The following is a 16,240-nucleotide window of genomic DNA, read 5'->3' as shown; positions in this document are numbered from 1 at the left end:
CATATTAGCTGCAGGTTGGTTGATCTTCTGTATCCCACCTGGTGCAATGAGCAAAAGTCTCATTTGAATTGTTGTTCTTGTTTTCTGTCTCATATAATTTCATTTTTTAATCTAATGGTTGTTAGAAGTTTCAATTACCAACTGGTTTGTGAATGATTTTAATAGATAGAATGAAAGATTACTTTTTACCTTAGGCTTTAGCAGCAGCTGTTTAGAATTGTTGCCATTTATACTGTAACTTTTTTGAACAGGGGCAAAGATAGTCAAGGTGAAGAGGTTATTAAACCATACACCCCAACCACCTTAGATTCTGATGTTGGTCATTTTGAATTAGTTATTAAGGTATGTCACCTAAAAAAAATTGTCTTGGTTGTCTTTACTTAGTTTATTTAAGTATAAGTTTTTCTTTTCCCTCTTTTTTTTTTTTGAATTTTTATCCCTTCTGAATTTGCATTATTTTTGGATTTTACTTCTATATAGATGTACCCACAAGGTAGGATGTCTCACCATTTCCGTGAGATGCGTGTTGGTGATTATCTTGCTGTGAAGGGACCCAAGGTACAAATTCCTTTTGCTATTAATTTACTGAATTTCCTTTCACTGCATGCTTGTCACAGTATTCCTGTTATGACCCTTTATTTTAAGGCTGTTACACTAGAGATGAAAAAGGATGTTAAAATTAATTTTGTTGGATTCATCAATTAAATGTTTCTATCAATGCATCAATACTGAGTATGATGCACAAGTTCATGTCAGCCTTATCCAGCATTAATTTAATGCCATCCCAGGCAAACATCTAGTGGATTTTATAAACAAATTTCCTATGTTGCAAGTATATCAGAAAGAATCATTGAGCAAGTATAAAATTTCTTTCTCCTTATTAAATATATGCATTTTTCTTCTTGTTATTTGACACAATTTAAGAGTCTTACCGAATTATGATGAAATATTTAACAATCAAGTCATCATAACGAGTAAATCAGAATGCCTTTTATTTTCTCAGTGAATTGCATGGTTAAACTGTGAAATTATCAGTTGATTTCAGGTTTTCCTGGATTTGCTATTACCAAGGAACATTTATTTTTTTATATATCACTACTAAGAAGCATTAAATATTAAAATTTCAAGTTCATATTCCATCTTTTACATATGAAGTTGTCCTATGACAAAAATTTTTATTACTATAGAAAATCTGTTTCCACATAAGACATTCATGAATCACATTTGTGGTATAAGTTTGCAACTTGTGGTCATAATCAAAAGTCTGCTTCCTAGCTAACCTTCATAATGCTGGTTTAGTAATTCCGTGTATGAACTATGCTTGTATAATTCACATCGCTTCTATGAAAAATCTCTTATTTTGATTTCTGATCTTGAAATATTGCTGCTACCAGGGTCGATTCAGGTACCAACCCGGCCAAGTTAGAGCATTTGGGATGATAGCAGGAGGCTCTGGCATTACTCCAATGTTCCAAGTAGGTTGCTGAAATTAAACTTTTATCATTGTGTAGAGATCTTGGTCTGCCATAAATGTGAAAGTATTATATTTCAGAAGGTGTTGATGTTGATAGATACTTGATTTTTTTCATATGTTTTTCATTTAGGTTGCTAGGGCCATACTAGAGAACCCCAAAGACAAGACAAAGGTTCACCTCATTTATGCGAACGTTACATATGAGGACATTCTTTTGAAGGTAATTTATGCTCTTGTTTGTCAATTATTCAGCATTGTAGTCCTTGTTTTATTGAAAATTTCAAGATAATGTAGTTGAGCCATGCTTGGTCCTTCATATATCCCTTATGGAAATGGTTTTACATGCCTGTTAGTGGCTTGCTATGCATTGAGCAGTATGGAATCCTTGGTGGGTCCATTAAGTGGTCGACCAACATTTGCAAGATTAGTTGCCTTGTCTACATTAAGATAGATGACATTTTAGCCCATATAATTACTGAAAATTGGAACATACTGACTTCTGTAAAGACAGACATTATTAGAGGTGGATGGATGTGAACCACTTTGGAAAAACTTGGTAAATCTTAAGGAATCTTAGAATGCTCAAGATTTATAGGCAATTGGTTGGTTTTGCATTTTACTTTTCAGTAATCAATGTCAGCATTCTTCTTTTTCCGTAGTTAACTGGTTTTGCAATATAAACATGGCATTCCTTTCATTATTAATAGAGAGATGAACGGTCATCTTTCGTTAATAGGTACACATTTGTTCTTTGTCATGTGTTTTACATAATGTGATCATTATACCATCATGGGTGTAAATTACCAAGGATGAACTGCTTCAAAATGAATGATGTGTGGAAGGTAAAGAATGCAATATGTTAATATATGGATTTTTAGTTTATGAGAACAGATCATGATTGCTTTTTATAATGTGTTTGCAGGAAGAATTGGATGGACTTGCTGCTCAGTACCCTGATCGCTTCAAATGTTATTATGTTTTGAATCAGGTCAGTTATGTTTCTTACTTAACAAAACCGACTGTTAACATGTTTGGTTTAACAGAGTATCATTACACATTTTTATGTGTGTAGTACTATTCCAATGATGCAGAGCATTAAATTTGGCTTTGCAGATCTTAAATTAATCTCTATATTTTTGGATTTTTAAGGTTATAGTTTTCATGTAATGAGATTGCAAGATTAATTGAGGATATCAGATGTGAAAAATTTTGACTAGTAGAGTTGTTACGTGCTGGAATAATTAGACAGAATTTAGAACTATTGGTTGGAAAAAAGGAAAAGAAAATAATATAGATTTACATTAACTTCAAATTGACTGGATAAGGTTCCAAGTCCCACTTTAGTTGATCATTAATTTAACTGGCTTGATCATCCAAATTGCTAATAAGATAACATTTTTGATAATATAAAGCTTCTGAAGACTCAAATTTGATAGATTCAACAGAACTTTCTGAGTTGCAAATTGAAAATAGTTAAACATTTAAACATCTGAACTTCACTAAAATTTGATATTTTGTTTTCTAATCCTTGATGGCCTTATTACTGAAAAACTGCCTTCCCTGTTCAATGTTTAATTCCTCAGCCTCCTGAATCCTGGGATGGTGGTGTTGGCTTTGTTTCAAAGGAAATGATTCAAACCCATTGCCCTGCTCCAGCAGCTGATATTCAGGTAAAACTTTCAAACTATTTTCATGGTGCTTCGTTTTTATGTTTAGTTAACTCATTAGCATTTTCTTCCAGTTGGATTACAATTTTGAAGCTCTCCAAAACCCTTTTTTGTGTTGGATAGTTATCAAAACACTCTTTAAACATATACATTGTTTCTCATACATCTTTGACTGATTAAGAATTTAAGATATCTTTAGGTGAAAAATTTGACTGTAAGTTGTAACTTTTGTTGTTGGATGTGCAGATTCTGAGGTGTGGTCCACCACCCATGAACAAAGCCATGGCTGCTCACCTTGAAGCTCTTGGATATGCACCAGAGATGCAGTTCCAGTTCTAATCCTTTTCACGACTTCTTGAACCCTTCATCTGGATTGATATTAGTCACATGGCACTGGACACGAAAACACCCTTTTTTCTTCTCCCCTATAGCTTCTTTCTACAGTGCCAAAAATAACTGTTAAACATGGAACATGGAGCAATTATTTGTAATTTATCTTTGCTTGACATTTGAAAAGATTTTTGCTAGAGTTCTATTTTTATCTTCTTAAACTGCATGTTTATGTTATTGTGGGTATTAATCAGATTAAGCTGAAATAATGTTAATCAAGGTAAGCTATGTTGCCATTTCAGATGATTACAACATTAAAACTAAATGAAAGATGGTTTGTTTCATAAGTACCTCTTTTGGGGTTTTGGTATTTTTGAGGTGGGTCTTTCTTTTTCGATAATCCTAGAAAGGTAAAAGGAATAAGAATTAGAGTGAGATGTGAGTCGAGCAATTCGCGAGCTACTTGAGCTCGGCTCGTGAAAAGCTCGAACTCGACTCGAAGTCAATTAAGTTGAGCTCGGGTTCGAGTGGCTTGTTTAAGGGGTCGAGCTGAGTTTGATTAGGGCGAAGCTCGGCTCGATAGGCTCGCGAGCCTCATCATGCTCAAAGGGTTAAATTGTAAGTTTTGTAAGTTTTTTTTTTATTTTCAAGTTTTTAAAATGACAAATAAACATTTCTCACAATAAACTCGAAGCTCAAGCTCGTTTGAGCTCGAGTATGCATCCATACTCGTGAGCTTGAGCTCAAGCCCAAGTATTCAAGCTCAAATGAGCATGGCTTGTACTCGAACTCGACATTGATTATCACAAACTGAGCTTGTGTGTTTAGATACTCTGCTTGGCTCTATACACCCCTATTAAGAATAATGACAATGACACGGAGTTCCTTTAAAATTTTCCAATTTGTTGCAGGGCTGAAACAAAGAATTCCTACTTGGGTCTCAAATTTTCCTCTACCCACAGCCACAGGTATACCAGAAGCCCAATTATTGATGGACTTTTACCCAAATATGTTGAGGACATCAAACAACAAAGGAAAACAAAATACTGTATCTTAGACATTACTGCGACAAAAAGTATGCAAGTAAATGGCAACTACAAAATGCTTAACTGGCTGGTGGAGACAACAAAATTTGTCTATTCGGTGTTTCCTTGTTCAAACTTCAATACATAAGTTTACCCAAAGCCCCAAGCAGGTCAAAACCTCCTTCACTCACCCTATAGTCACTTTCTCAAACTACAAAGGAACTGAGTGAGATTTTCCCAAATTTCAGAGCTTGATTTCCACAATTTTCAGTAAACTCATGGAACTAGACAACAATTCAACAAACCATTGATTAATTATAATTCAACCCCATAATAATCAACACATTTACTCAAACAACGAATTTGAAGTTTGAATCGCTTTAAAATCAAACAAAACATCATAAATATTCAAACACACATTCGATGAACGGTAGTAATTTCATGTAAATAGTAGAAGAAAAGGCTAACTTTTGGATGGTGATTGGGTTGCCCAGCCCAAATTTTGTAAAAAGAATATCATATGTTATGAAAATGTCCCTAACTAAGCTTTACTGTTTTTTCTAAGGTTTAGTGGTAATTCTACTTGGTTTGGTTTATTTACAGGCTATAGTAGTTGTGGTTGGACTTTTCAAGTAGTTGGACTTGGATGGTGACTGGGTTGCCAAGCCTAAATTTGGTACAATAAGTATCATATAGTATGAAAATGTCCCTATATAAGCTTTATTTTTCTCTAAGGTTTTGTGCTGATTCTACTTGATCTGCTTAATTTATGGGCATTAGTGTTAGTAGTTTTGGTTGGGCTTTTCAATTGGTTGGATGGTGACAAGGTTGCCCACCCCAAATTTGGTAAAAAGAATATCACGTAAAATCATTTATATATAGTATGAAATTGCCCCTAATTAATTTTCAACTACACTCGTTATTAAACAGACAATTATTATTTAGCATATTTGAGGAATCGGCAAGTTGTATATTTAATAGTTTTAGATATGTTTTAGCCACCATCTAATTTATTAATATCCCCTATTTTAATTTCCTTAATATCTTTTCTATTTTTTTTTTATTTCCTTAATACAATGAGATGTGAGAAATTTACTTAGTTGACCATTTTAAAAAGTCAAATTAAAAAATATTAACTTTTAACTGGGTTTTTAAGCAAGATCTCTTATAAGATTTTTGCACACTTTTACCCATGTCTTTCACACTTAATAATATGAAAATCGTTACTTCCATGAAAATTGAAAAAAAAAAAAAAAATTAGTCGATGGTTTTCGAATATTTTTTTGAATAATATTTTAATAATAATATTTTATGTTTAGTTCATTATTTTGGTAGAATTTTAGGAATAATATTGGATAGTTAAGTAGAGTTATAATACAAGAATATGATTTGCAGAACATGTGTTTAGTAGAGTATTTTGATCTTGATATTTGTATTGATATTTGATTGATATATTATTTTATAATGTGTTTTAATATAAAATAAGTGAACATGTGACGTGAAGAAGCATGAAAGAAGAAAGAAGAAAATTGGAAAGCACGTGAAAGAAGAAAAATCACTCACAAATAACTTTGCCTGTAACTGTCTTCAACACGGTCAGGAAGTGTCGGATAATATTCTCAAGATTCTATTACACAAATATTCAACCAAACGTTATCTCCAAAATTGTGTTGAAAATATGTGTAAAAATATCCAACCAAACGCAACTAATGAAATCTATTTTTTTAATTGTACGACGATCCATTTTTAAAATAATTTTCAAATATAAATAAGAATTAGGTAATATATTCCATTATTCCATATCCAATTTTCAAGTAAGCATTATTAACTCTTTTGGAAAAAATAAAAAATTTCATTCAATAAATCTTTACAAGAACCAACATCAATTAACATTATTATTAGGTTTTTTAAACAAATCTAAATTAATACATATATAAAAAAAAACTATATTCCTAAAGACCATCTTCAAAATCTCTCAATAATTTCTTATTTTTATTACATTTTATTTATCTAAATATTTCTAATTTAGATTCTAAAAGAGGTCAGAGTTTATTCAATTGGGGCATTGTTCTAGAGGACAAAATAACCTTCATCAAAGACCATGAAGGCATTGACTTTTTAATATGACAATACCAATGTGTATCCTTAATTTCAATTATAAAAGATCTATCCAACTCGAATCACATTTTTTAATAAAAGCAATCAACAAAATTACAATTCCCTGCATTGATTGGTAATTGGTAGATTATTTCAATGTGCCATAAATAGACCTTGCAAAGAAAATGAGGTGAAATGAATCAAAAGATGCATTATGTATACAAAATCAAGAAAGCCCACTCATAATGAAAACAAAAAACTTGAATTTTCTATTTTCAAAAAATCTAAATTATTCAACTAAAACTAAAACAAACTAATAAAAAAAAAAAAAAAAAAAAAAAAAAAAAAAAAAAACTGCTACTAATAATAATGAAATTAATAAACTGAAAAATGTTTTTTTGCTTTTTCAAAACGACCCTTCCGCAAAAACAGGTCAACTTACTCTTTCCTATATTAGGGGTTTTTCTCGCCCCTGCATATTATCCAAAACAAAAAATACCCTCAAAATTTGGAAAATACCAATGGTCCATTTGGTTTGTTATTTTGGATAGGATTTGAGAATAAAATTGGTAGTTTGAATAAGGTAGTATTACGAGGTAAAATTTAAAATTTGACAAAAAACCCTATAGGTTTGCTTATTAACACAACCCCCATATATAAAATTTTGTAAAATGACAAAAACACCCCCACCCACCCGTAGTGCCAGATTCTGGCCACTACCGTCGGAATCTGGTCGAAAAATGGCGTTACGATGCAGACCGGTCGATCTAGCCGATTGTGCGTCGCTATGGCCTTTTTCGGCCAGATCCACCACAGATCTGGCGGGAAAAGGCTAGATCTACGACCATATCTGCCGTCGATGGCCGCAAAAGCCAATTTGGCCGTCAGCGAACAACCAAGATATGGTCATCATGTTCGGTCAACGACACCAAATCTGGCCTTTTCTGGCTAGATCCACTGTGGATTTGATTGGAAAAGGCTAGATTGGCGAATTACCAGCCAGTTCCGATCGTTCTACATCGTTTGACAGATCCGAAATCACTGACAGGGTGGGTGGGTGGGGGTGTTTTTGTTAATTTTTAAACTTTTTTTCTAGGGGTGTTTAATTAAATTAATACTTAGAGGAGTAAAAGGAATTAAAAAAATATAATAGTATTTCCCAAATATTAACAAACAAGTATTTTGGGAATATGATAGGGAATAGTATAAAATAAAACAAACGGACCCAAAATTCCCTATTGTTAGTGAACCATTACTTTAGTGTTTATAAATTTATAATACGATAAATACCGAACTTTACCTAATTAACCCTTCTTAATTTATTTTAACCCCAAAAATTAACCATATGAAATTTATGGTTTTGTTAAAATTTATACCTTAGGGAAATATTTTATTAACCCTATAATATATACAGTAGTTGGTATCACAGTGAAGGAGCGGGTAGTGCACCAGATCCCTCATTTTGTCTTTCACCATTTGGTCTCACCAAACTTCCAATTTTCTAATTTCCTATTATTACCAACAGTCTTATTAAAATAAGAAATATAATATTCAACAAACTACACATATTTTCCTCGCCTACCCATCAATTTGCCTTTTTTTGTTTTCATATCACCTTTTTGCTTTGGAAACATCACTCTAACCCAATAAATCTTACTTACTTCTGAGTTTCTCCAAAAAGTGTATAATGGACATGGATTTTTTGCAGTCTTTAGATGTTCAGCTCCTCGTGGTGGAGCTGTGGCTCTTCTCGCCATTCTTTTTGGTGCTCCTTCTTATTTTCCTCACAGAAGCCCAAGGTTTCACCTTTCTCTCCATTACTTGTTTTAATTGTTTAGGTTTTGATATTTTCAGTTATAATATGTTTTTGGTTGGTGGGTATTTTTTATTTGGTTAGTTTGTTAGTTGTGGATGAGTTTGTTAAAGTTATAGAAATGTCAATGCTTTCAGTGTACTGTACATTTGGATTTGCTTATGATTTCTATTTGAGGAGTGTTTGTGTTATAAATGTTTAATAAGCTTAACATCTTGCTTGTGCCTCAAAGTTTAATCATAATTTGAGATCATTCCTCTCTCTATTCATCTCTTATAGTTGTTTTTTGAATTGATTTGCTTGTTTTTTGTTAAAAATGTTTTGTTTTTAGATATATCATGATTTCTGATTTTGTTATTGCATAGTGCAAATTGGGTATCATCTTTGGGATCTGAAAAAAAGCTACAACAGTTTCTATGGATTCATGACTTAAGTATCTCTTAATGACTAATCTTTCAAATATTGTCTACCATCATTGAAAATTGACTTTAGTTCAACTTAGAAGTTAACTAAATCCTGAGACTTGGAAAAAAGGATTATAAGTTGGATGTCAACAAGAATGGCATAAACTTTGTTCTAATTACTAATTAATTAAAATCAAAACGGGCCATGAACAAGCAAACTTGGTGAAATCTACCAGAACTGAGACTGAATGTATAATGTCCAAGCTCAGCAGCTCAATTTAATTCATGGCTAAGTTATATACCTTACGCTGGTCATGGATGGCTGTTTTGGACTCAGTTGTACCTCAATCGTTCTGCTAAGTGCCCTTTTGCTCCTGAAGCTTTGCACTTATTCTGTTTGAATTCCCTTGTATTTTGCAGCATGGTGATATTGAATCCCTTCGTAGTCACTATTCTCTATTATAACTAACGTTTTAGATTGTAAATTTGGTTCTGCTTCTTTGTGAAACCATTTCTCTATGTTTTTTACAAATTGTTTTCTATATTGTTATCTATCTAAACTTTCGTGTCAATTACAGGGTGCTTGGATCCTGAGATTAAGGAGTTTAAGCTTGTCAAACGCGCGCAGCTGAGCCATAATGTGGCAAATTCACATTTGCACTTCCTCACCTACTTCAGTTTGTGGTCTCCCAATTGGACGCATATTAGCTGCAGGTTGGTTGATCTTCTGTATACCACCTGGTGCAATGAGCGAAAGTCTCATTTGAATTGTTTTTCTTGTTTTCTGTCTCATATAATTCATTTTTTAATCTAATGGTTGTTATAAGTTTCAATTACCAACTGGCTTGTGAATGATTTTAATAGATAGAATGAAAGATTACTTTTTACCTTAGGCTTTAGCAGCAGCTGTTTAGAATTGTTGCCATTTATACTGTACTTTTTTGAACAGGGCAAGATAGTCAAGGTGAGAGGTTATTAACAATACACCCCAACCACCTTAGATTCTGATGTTGGTCATTTTGAATTAGTTTTTAAGGTATGTCACCTAAAAAAAATTGTCTTGGTTGTCTTTACTTAGTTTATTTAAGTATAAGTTTTTTCTTTTCCCTCTTTTTTTTTTTTGAATTTTTATCCCTTCTGAATTTGCATTTTTTTGGATTTTACTTCTATATATGTACCCACAAGGTAGGATGTCTCTCACCATTTCCGTGAGATGCGTGTTGGTGTATTTCTTGCTGTGAGGACCCAAGGTAAATTCCTTTTGCTATTAATTTACTGAATTTCCTTTCACTGCATGCTTGTCACAGTATTCCTGTTATGACCCTTTATTTTAAGGCTGTTACACTAAGATGAAAAAGGATGTTAAAATTAATTTTTGTTGATTCATCAATTAAATGTTTCTATCAATGCATCATATACTGAGTATGATGCACAAGTTCATGTCAGCCTTATCCTGCATTAATTTAATGCCATCCCAGGCAACATCTAGTGGATTTTATAAACATTTTCCTATGTTGCTAGTATACAGAAACGCATTGAGCAAGTATAAAATTTCTTTCCCCTTATAAATATATGCATTTTTCTTCTTGTTATTTGACACACTTAAGAGTCTTACCGAATTATGATGAAATATTTAACAATCAAGTCATTACGTAGCGAGTAAATCAGAATGCCTTTTATTTCTCAGTGAATGGCATGGTTAACTGTGAATTATCAGTTGATTTCAGGTTTTCCTGGATTTGCTATTACCAGGAACATTTATTTTTTTATTATCACTACTAGAAGCATTAAATATTAAAATTTCAAGTTCAATTCCATCTTTTCATATGAAGTTGTCCTATGACAAATTTTTTTTATTACTGTAGAAATCTGTTTCCACATACGACATTCATGAATCACATTTGTGATATAATTTTGCAACTTGTGGTCATAATCAAAGTCTGCTCCAGCTAACCTTCATAATGCTGGTTTAGTAATTCCGTGTATGAACTATGCGTTATAATTCACATCACTTCTATGAAAATCTCTTATTTGATTTCTGATCTTGAATATTGCTGCTACCAGGGTCGTTCAGGTCCAACCCGGCCAGTTAGAGCATTTGGGATGATAGCAGGAGGCTCTGGCATTACTCCAATGTTCCAGTAGGTTGCTGAAATAAACTTTTATCATTGTGTAAGATCTTGGTCTGCCATAAATGTGAAAGTATATATTTCAGAAGGTTTTGATGTTGATATATACTTGATTTTTTTCATATGTTTTTCATTTAGGTTGCTAGGCCATACTAGAGAACCCCAAAGACAAGACAAGGTTCACCTCATTTATGCGAACTTTACTATATGACATTCTTTTGAGGTAATTTATGCTCTTGTTTGTCAATTTCATCATTGTGTCCCTTGTTTTATTGAAAATTTCAAGATAATGTAGTTGAGCCATGCTTGGTCCTTCATATATCCCTTGGAAAGGTTTTACATGCCTGTTAGTGGCTTGCTATGCATTGAGCAGTATGGATCCTTGGTGGGTCCTTAAGTGGTCGACCAACATTTGCAAGATTAGTTGCCTTGTCTACATTAAGATAGATGACATTTATCCCATAATTACTGAAAATGGAACATACTGACTTCTGTAAAGACAGACATTTTAGAGGTGGATGGATGTGAACCACTTTGGAAAAACTTGGTAAATCTTAAGAATCTTAAGAATGCTCAAGATTTATAGGCAATTGGTTGGTTTTGCATTTTACTTTTCAGTAATCAATGTCAGCATTCTTCTTTTTCCGTAGTTACTGGTTCTGCAATATAAACATGGCATTCCTTTCTATTAATAGAGAGATGACGGTAATCTTTCGTTATAGGTACACTTTGTTCTTTGTCATGATGTTTTACAAATTGATTTTTATACCATCATGGGTGTAAATTACCAAGGAGGAACTGCTTCAAAGATGATGTGTGGGAAGGTAAGAATGCAATATGTTTAATATATGGATTTTTAGTTTATGAGACACGATCATGATTGCTTTTTATAATGTGTTTGCAGGAATTGGATGACTTGCTGCTCAGTACCCTGATCGCTTCAATATTATTATGTTTTGATCAGGTCAGTCATGTTTCTTACTTAACACAACGACTGTTAACATGTTTGTTTGTTTAACGGAGTATCATTACACTTTTTAGGTGTGTAGTACTATCCAATGATGCAGAGCATTAATTTGGCTTTGCAGATCTTAAATTATCTCTATATTTTTGGATTTTTAGTTATAGTTTTCATGTAATGAGATTGCAAGATTAATTGAGGATATCAGATGTGAAAAATTTTGACTAGTAGAGTTGTTACGTGCTGGAATATAAGACAGAATTTAGAACTATGGTTGGAAAAGGAAAAGAAATAATATAGATTTACATTAACTTCAAATTGACTGGATAAGGTTCCAGTCCCACTTTGTTGATCATTAATTTAACTGGCTTGTTCTCCAAATTGTAATAAGATAACATTTTTGATAATATAAAGCTTCTGAGACTCAAATTTGATAGATTCAACAGAACTTTCTAGGTTGCAAATTAAAAATAGTTAACATTAAATATCTGAACTTCACTAAATTTGATATTTGTTTTCTTAACCGGATGGCCTTATTACTGAAAAACTGCCTTCCCTGTTCAATGTTTAATTCCCTCAGCCTCCTGAATCCTGGGATGGTGGTGTTGGCTTTGTTTTCAAAGGAAATGATCCAAACCCATTGCCCTGCTCCAGCTGATATTGCGTGTAAGCTTTCAAACTATTTTCATGGTGCTTCGTTTTTATGTTTAGTAACTCATTAGCATTTTTCTCCAGTTGGATTACAATTTTGAAGCTCTCCAAAACCCTTTTTTGTGTTCCGAAAAATCATACTCGGGGGAGAGTCCACTCTAAGTGTTGTCTATTAAAACCTCTATTTTAAAAGCCGGATCGGACTGGTCCATCTAACCGGTTCGACCGGGACTTGGTTTTGTGTCCGATCCGAATTAATATAAAACTGTTATTAATTAAAAAACCGTTTAAACCCCCTATTAAACCGAATAAACAGTGCAACCTGCCCGGTCGAACCAGACCGCTTAGTAAACCGGGTCAATGTTTAAAATGGAAAAACCCTAAATCTAAGTATTTTTCGCGCGACTCTACTCCACTTCACTCTCTTCAATCTCTCAACTCTCCAAAATCACAACTCCCTTCTCAAAGTAACTACAATTAGTCTCAATTAGGGGTGTAAACGAGCCGAGCCGAGTCGAGCTTTTGGCTTATCGAGCTCGGCTCGTTTACAGCAGTGTCGAGCTCGAGCTCGAGCCTGGCGAGCCTCAAAATTGAGATTCGAGCTCGAGCTCGTTAAGGCTCGCGAGCCCTTATGTTTTACCAGAAAGCACATACCTAATTTTACTAAAACTCAGTTGAGAGAAAAAAATTGAAGACCAACTTAACTCAAGACAAAACAAAAGACAAATAACTGCAATAATCCAATTAAAAATTCTCAAATTCCACCCCAGTTTAAAAATCCCACACAAATTTTATTAAACAAAACTCATAAAATAAAAGAACCAATCTTCCATCTTCCTTGCAGAAACCAAAGTTCAAATATCACCTGCACGTCGAGAAAAGTCAACACATCAATTATGACAAAAAGAAAACCTAAAATTCGTATTTATTATCATCGAAAAAACCCAAACAAAGAAAAATTAGTTTAAAAAGTCCAAGTGCAAATTGAACAAGCTGAAAATAGTAAGTAGTCAAAGAAGAAGACAACAATCGAAAATTTGATAAGCAGCGAATGAAGAAAATAGAATCCACTTAGAGTCGAATCGATGCGAACTTACCGAGGTGGAGAAATTATTAGAACCAAAACCCTAAAAGACGAACAAAGACGAAACGAAAAGAAAGTGAGAGAAGATATAAGGAACTCGTGTTATTTCAAATTTGCAGTTTGGGGGGAAACTATCATTTTTTAAAACTTTTTTCACTGGAAAATATCAGTTTAATACCTAATAATTTAAAAAATCACCAAAACACCCTGTGAAGTGTACAGTGCTTAATCGAGCCGAGCCGAGCTCGCGAGCCCACAAACTGAGCTTCACTGTGTTCGAACTCGACTCGGTTAACGAACCGAGTTCGAGTTCGAGTCGAACCGAGCCTTATCGAGCCGAGCTCTAAACGAACTTTTACCGAGCCAGCTCGGCTCGTTTACAGTCCTAGTCTCAATTCAATCTCTCAACTCCACTCTCCCTTGGACCCTTGCTCGATGACGGCATCACATCCCTCACTGGATTTCGGTGATGACGCACCTCCCTTCTCCCTTGCTCGACGATGACAGCACCTCCCTCGTTAGATTGCATCGCTCAACGACGGCAACACCTCCCTCGCTGGACTTTAGCAGCGACACACCTCCTTTCTCCTCCCTTCTCCCTTGCTCGACGAAGGCAACATTTCACTCATTGGATTTTGGCGACGACGCACCTCTTTTCTCCCTTGCTTGACGACGATGGATGATGACGCCTCCCTCCTTCGCTGGAATCGATGACGACAACACTTCTCTTGCTCAAAATTGACGAAGACAACGCCTCTCTCTTTTGTAAAGATATTTTCACTGTCTTTATTTGATAATCTATTGCTTTGATGCATAATTTGTTCACTGAATTTGTATGTTAAAAACACTTGCACCAAATGTTTTGTTATTAATTATTATGTATTTTGTCATTTAATTTGTAATGGATGATGTTTGGAGACTTTGGATTCTAGTTAAATCATGTTGGGATTGTTATTGAGTTTGAATTGGGTAGTAATTAAGTTGGTATTCTTATTGAAAATCTGAAATTTTCAAAAAAAAAAAAAAAAGATTTTTTTTTGGCTGTGCTAACATCACCGATCCAACCGGTCGGTCTAACCGGTTGACCCATGACCCGAGCAGTGAAGCGGGTAGTCTTCTGGTCCAAGTTTTAAAACAATGGTTTCATGCCGCATCACCAACTCCCTTCTCCCCTGTTTGGACTTTAAATAATCATTTTCTTTTTTTAAATTTACATGTTTATTTATTCTAAGCTTAATCCATGTCTTTTCTTAAACAAGTCTCTTGTTATGGCCTCAGAATTGACTAACCTCTAACCATATATATAGGGCATTTGTTATATTAAAAATTAACAATGAGGTGGTTTTTGATATATTTTTAACCATAGGAGTCAGTGTGTTAAATGTTATAAACTTAAACTTGAGGGAGATATAGAAATAAAACCCACCTAATAAAAGCATTTTTTCAAGGGTCTCTTTTCGTTGGGCCAGTTGCGCCTCAAGTAATTTGAAACCACGTGCTGCCAGACTCTAAACTAATGGCTCTGGTCGATGGTTTCGAATATTTTGTTGAATAATATTTTATAATAATAATATTGTATGTTTAGTTCATTATTTTGGATAGAATTTTAGGAATAATATTGGATAGTTAAGTAGAGTTATAATTACAAGAATATGATTTGCAGAACATGTGTTTAGTAGAGTATTTTGATCTTGATATTTGTATTGAATATTTGATTGATATATTATTTTATAAGTGATTTATTAATATAATATAAGTGAACATGTGACGTGAAGAAGCAGTGAAAGAAGAAAGAAGAAAATTGGAAGAAGCAGTGAAAGAAGAAAAATCAACTCACAAATAACTTTAGGCCTGTAACTGTCTTCAAACGGTCAGGAAGTGTCGGGATAATATTCTCAAGATTCTATTACACAAATATTCAACCAAACGTTATCTCCAAAATTGTTTGAAATATGTGTAAATATCCAACCAAACGCAACTAATGAAATCTATTTTTTTAATTGTACGACGATCCATTTTTAAAATATTTTCAAATATAAATAAGAATTAGGTAATATATTCCATTATTCCATATCCAATTTTCAAGTAAGCATTATTAACTCTTTTGGAAAAAATAAAAAATTTCATTCAATAATCTTTACAAGAACCAACATCAATTAACATTATTATTAGGTTTTTAAACAAATCATAAATTAATACATATATAGAAAAAACTATATTCCTAAAGACCATCTTCAAAATCTCTCAATAATTTCTTATTTTTATTACATTTATTTATCTAATATTTTCTAATTTAGATCTAAAAAGGTCAAGAGTTTATTCAATTGGGGCATTGTTCTAGAGGACAATAAAACCTTCATCAAAGACCATGAAGGCATTGACTTTTTAATATGACAATACCAATGTGTATCCTTAATTTCAATTATAAAAGATCTATCCAACTCGAATCACAATTTTTTAATAAAAGCAATCAACAAAATTACAATTCCCTGCATTGATTGGTAATTGGTTAGATGTATTTCAATGGTCCATAAATAGACCTTGCAAAGAAAATGAGGTGAATGAATCAAAAGATGCATTATGTAATACAAAATCAAGAAAGCCC

The 16,240-nt window shown here is 33.3% G+C and overlaps 1 protein-coding gene and 1 pseudogene across 1 annotated transcript; both read left to right on the top strand.

The window, feature by feature from the left end:
• The first annotated feature begins 6 nt into the window (after positions 1-6).
• On the top strand, positions 7-3,692 carry LOC116109679 (NADH--cytochrome b5 reductase 1). Its single transcript, XM_031395904.1, has 8 exons — positions 7-14; positions 252-342; positions 481-558; positions 1,395-1,475; positions 1,605-1,694; positions 2,397-2,462; positions 3,058-3,144; positions 3,388-3,692. The coding sequence occupies exons 3-8, from the start codon at positions 481-483 to the stop codon at positions 3,478-3,480; spliced, it is 495 nt and encodes a 164-aa protein (XP_031251764.1). The 5' UTR covers positions 7-14; positions 252-342; the 3' UTR covers positions 3,481-3,692.
• Positions 3,693-8,280: 4,588 nt separating this feature from the next.
• Positions 8,281-12,558, top strand: LOC116109665 (annotated as a pseudogene).
• Positions 12,559-16,240: the final 3,682 nt, after the last annotated feature.

The sequence above is a fragment of the Pistacia vera genome, unplaced genomic scaffold, assembly GCF_008641045.1.
Source record: "Pistacia vera cultivar Batoury unplaced genomic scaffold, PisVer_v2 Contig587, whole genome shotgun sequence".
Taxonomy (NCBI): Eukaryota; Viridiplantae; Streptophyta; class Magnoliopsida; order Sapindales; family Anacardiaceae; genus Pistacia; species Pistacia vera.
This window is presented reverse-complemented; position numbering and strand designations above follow the sequence as displayed.

Excerpts from the sequence above, each read along its gene's own strand:
- LOC116109679 (XM_031395904.1), top strand. The coding sequence starts at position 481 with ATGTACCCACAAGGTAGGATGTCTCACCATTTCCGTGAGATGCGTGTT. Across the intron at positions 1,476-1,604 it reads GCATTACTCCAATGTTCCAA|GTTGCTAGGGCCATACTAGA; the intron begins GTAGGTTGCTGA and ends TTTTTCATTTAG. Across the intron at positions 1,695-2,396 it reads ATGAGGACATTCTTTTGAAG|GAAGAATTGGATGGACTTGC; the intron begins GTAATTTATGCT and ends ATGTGTTTGCAG.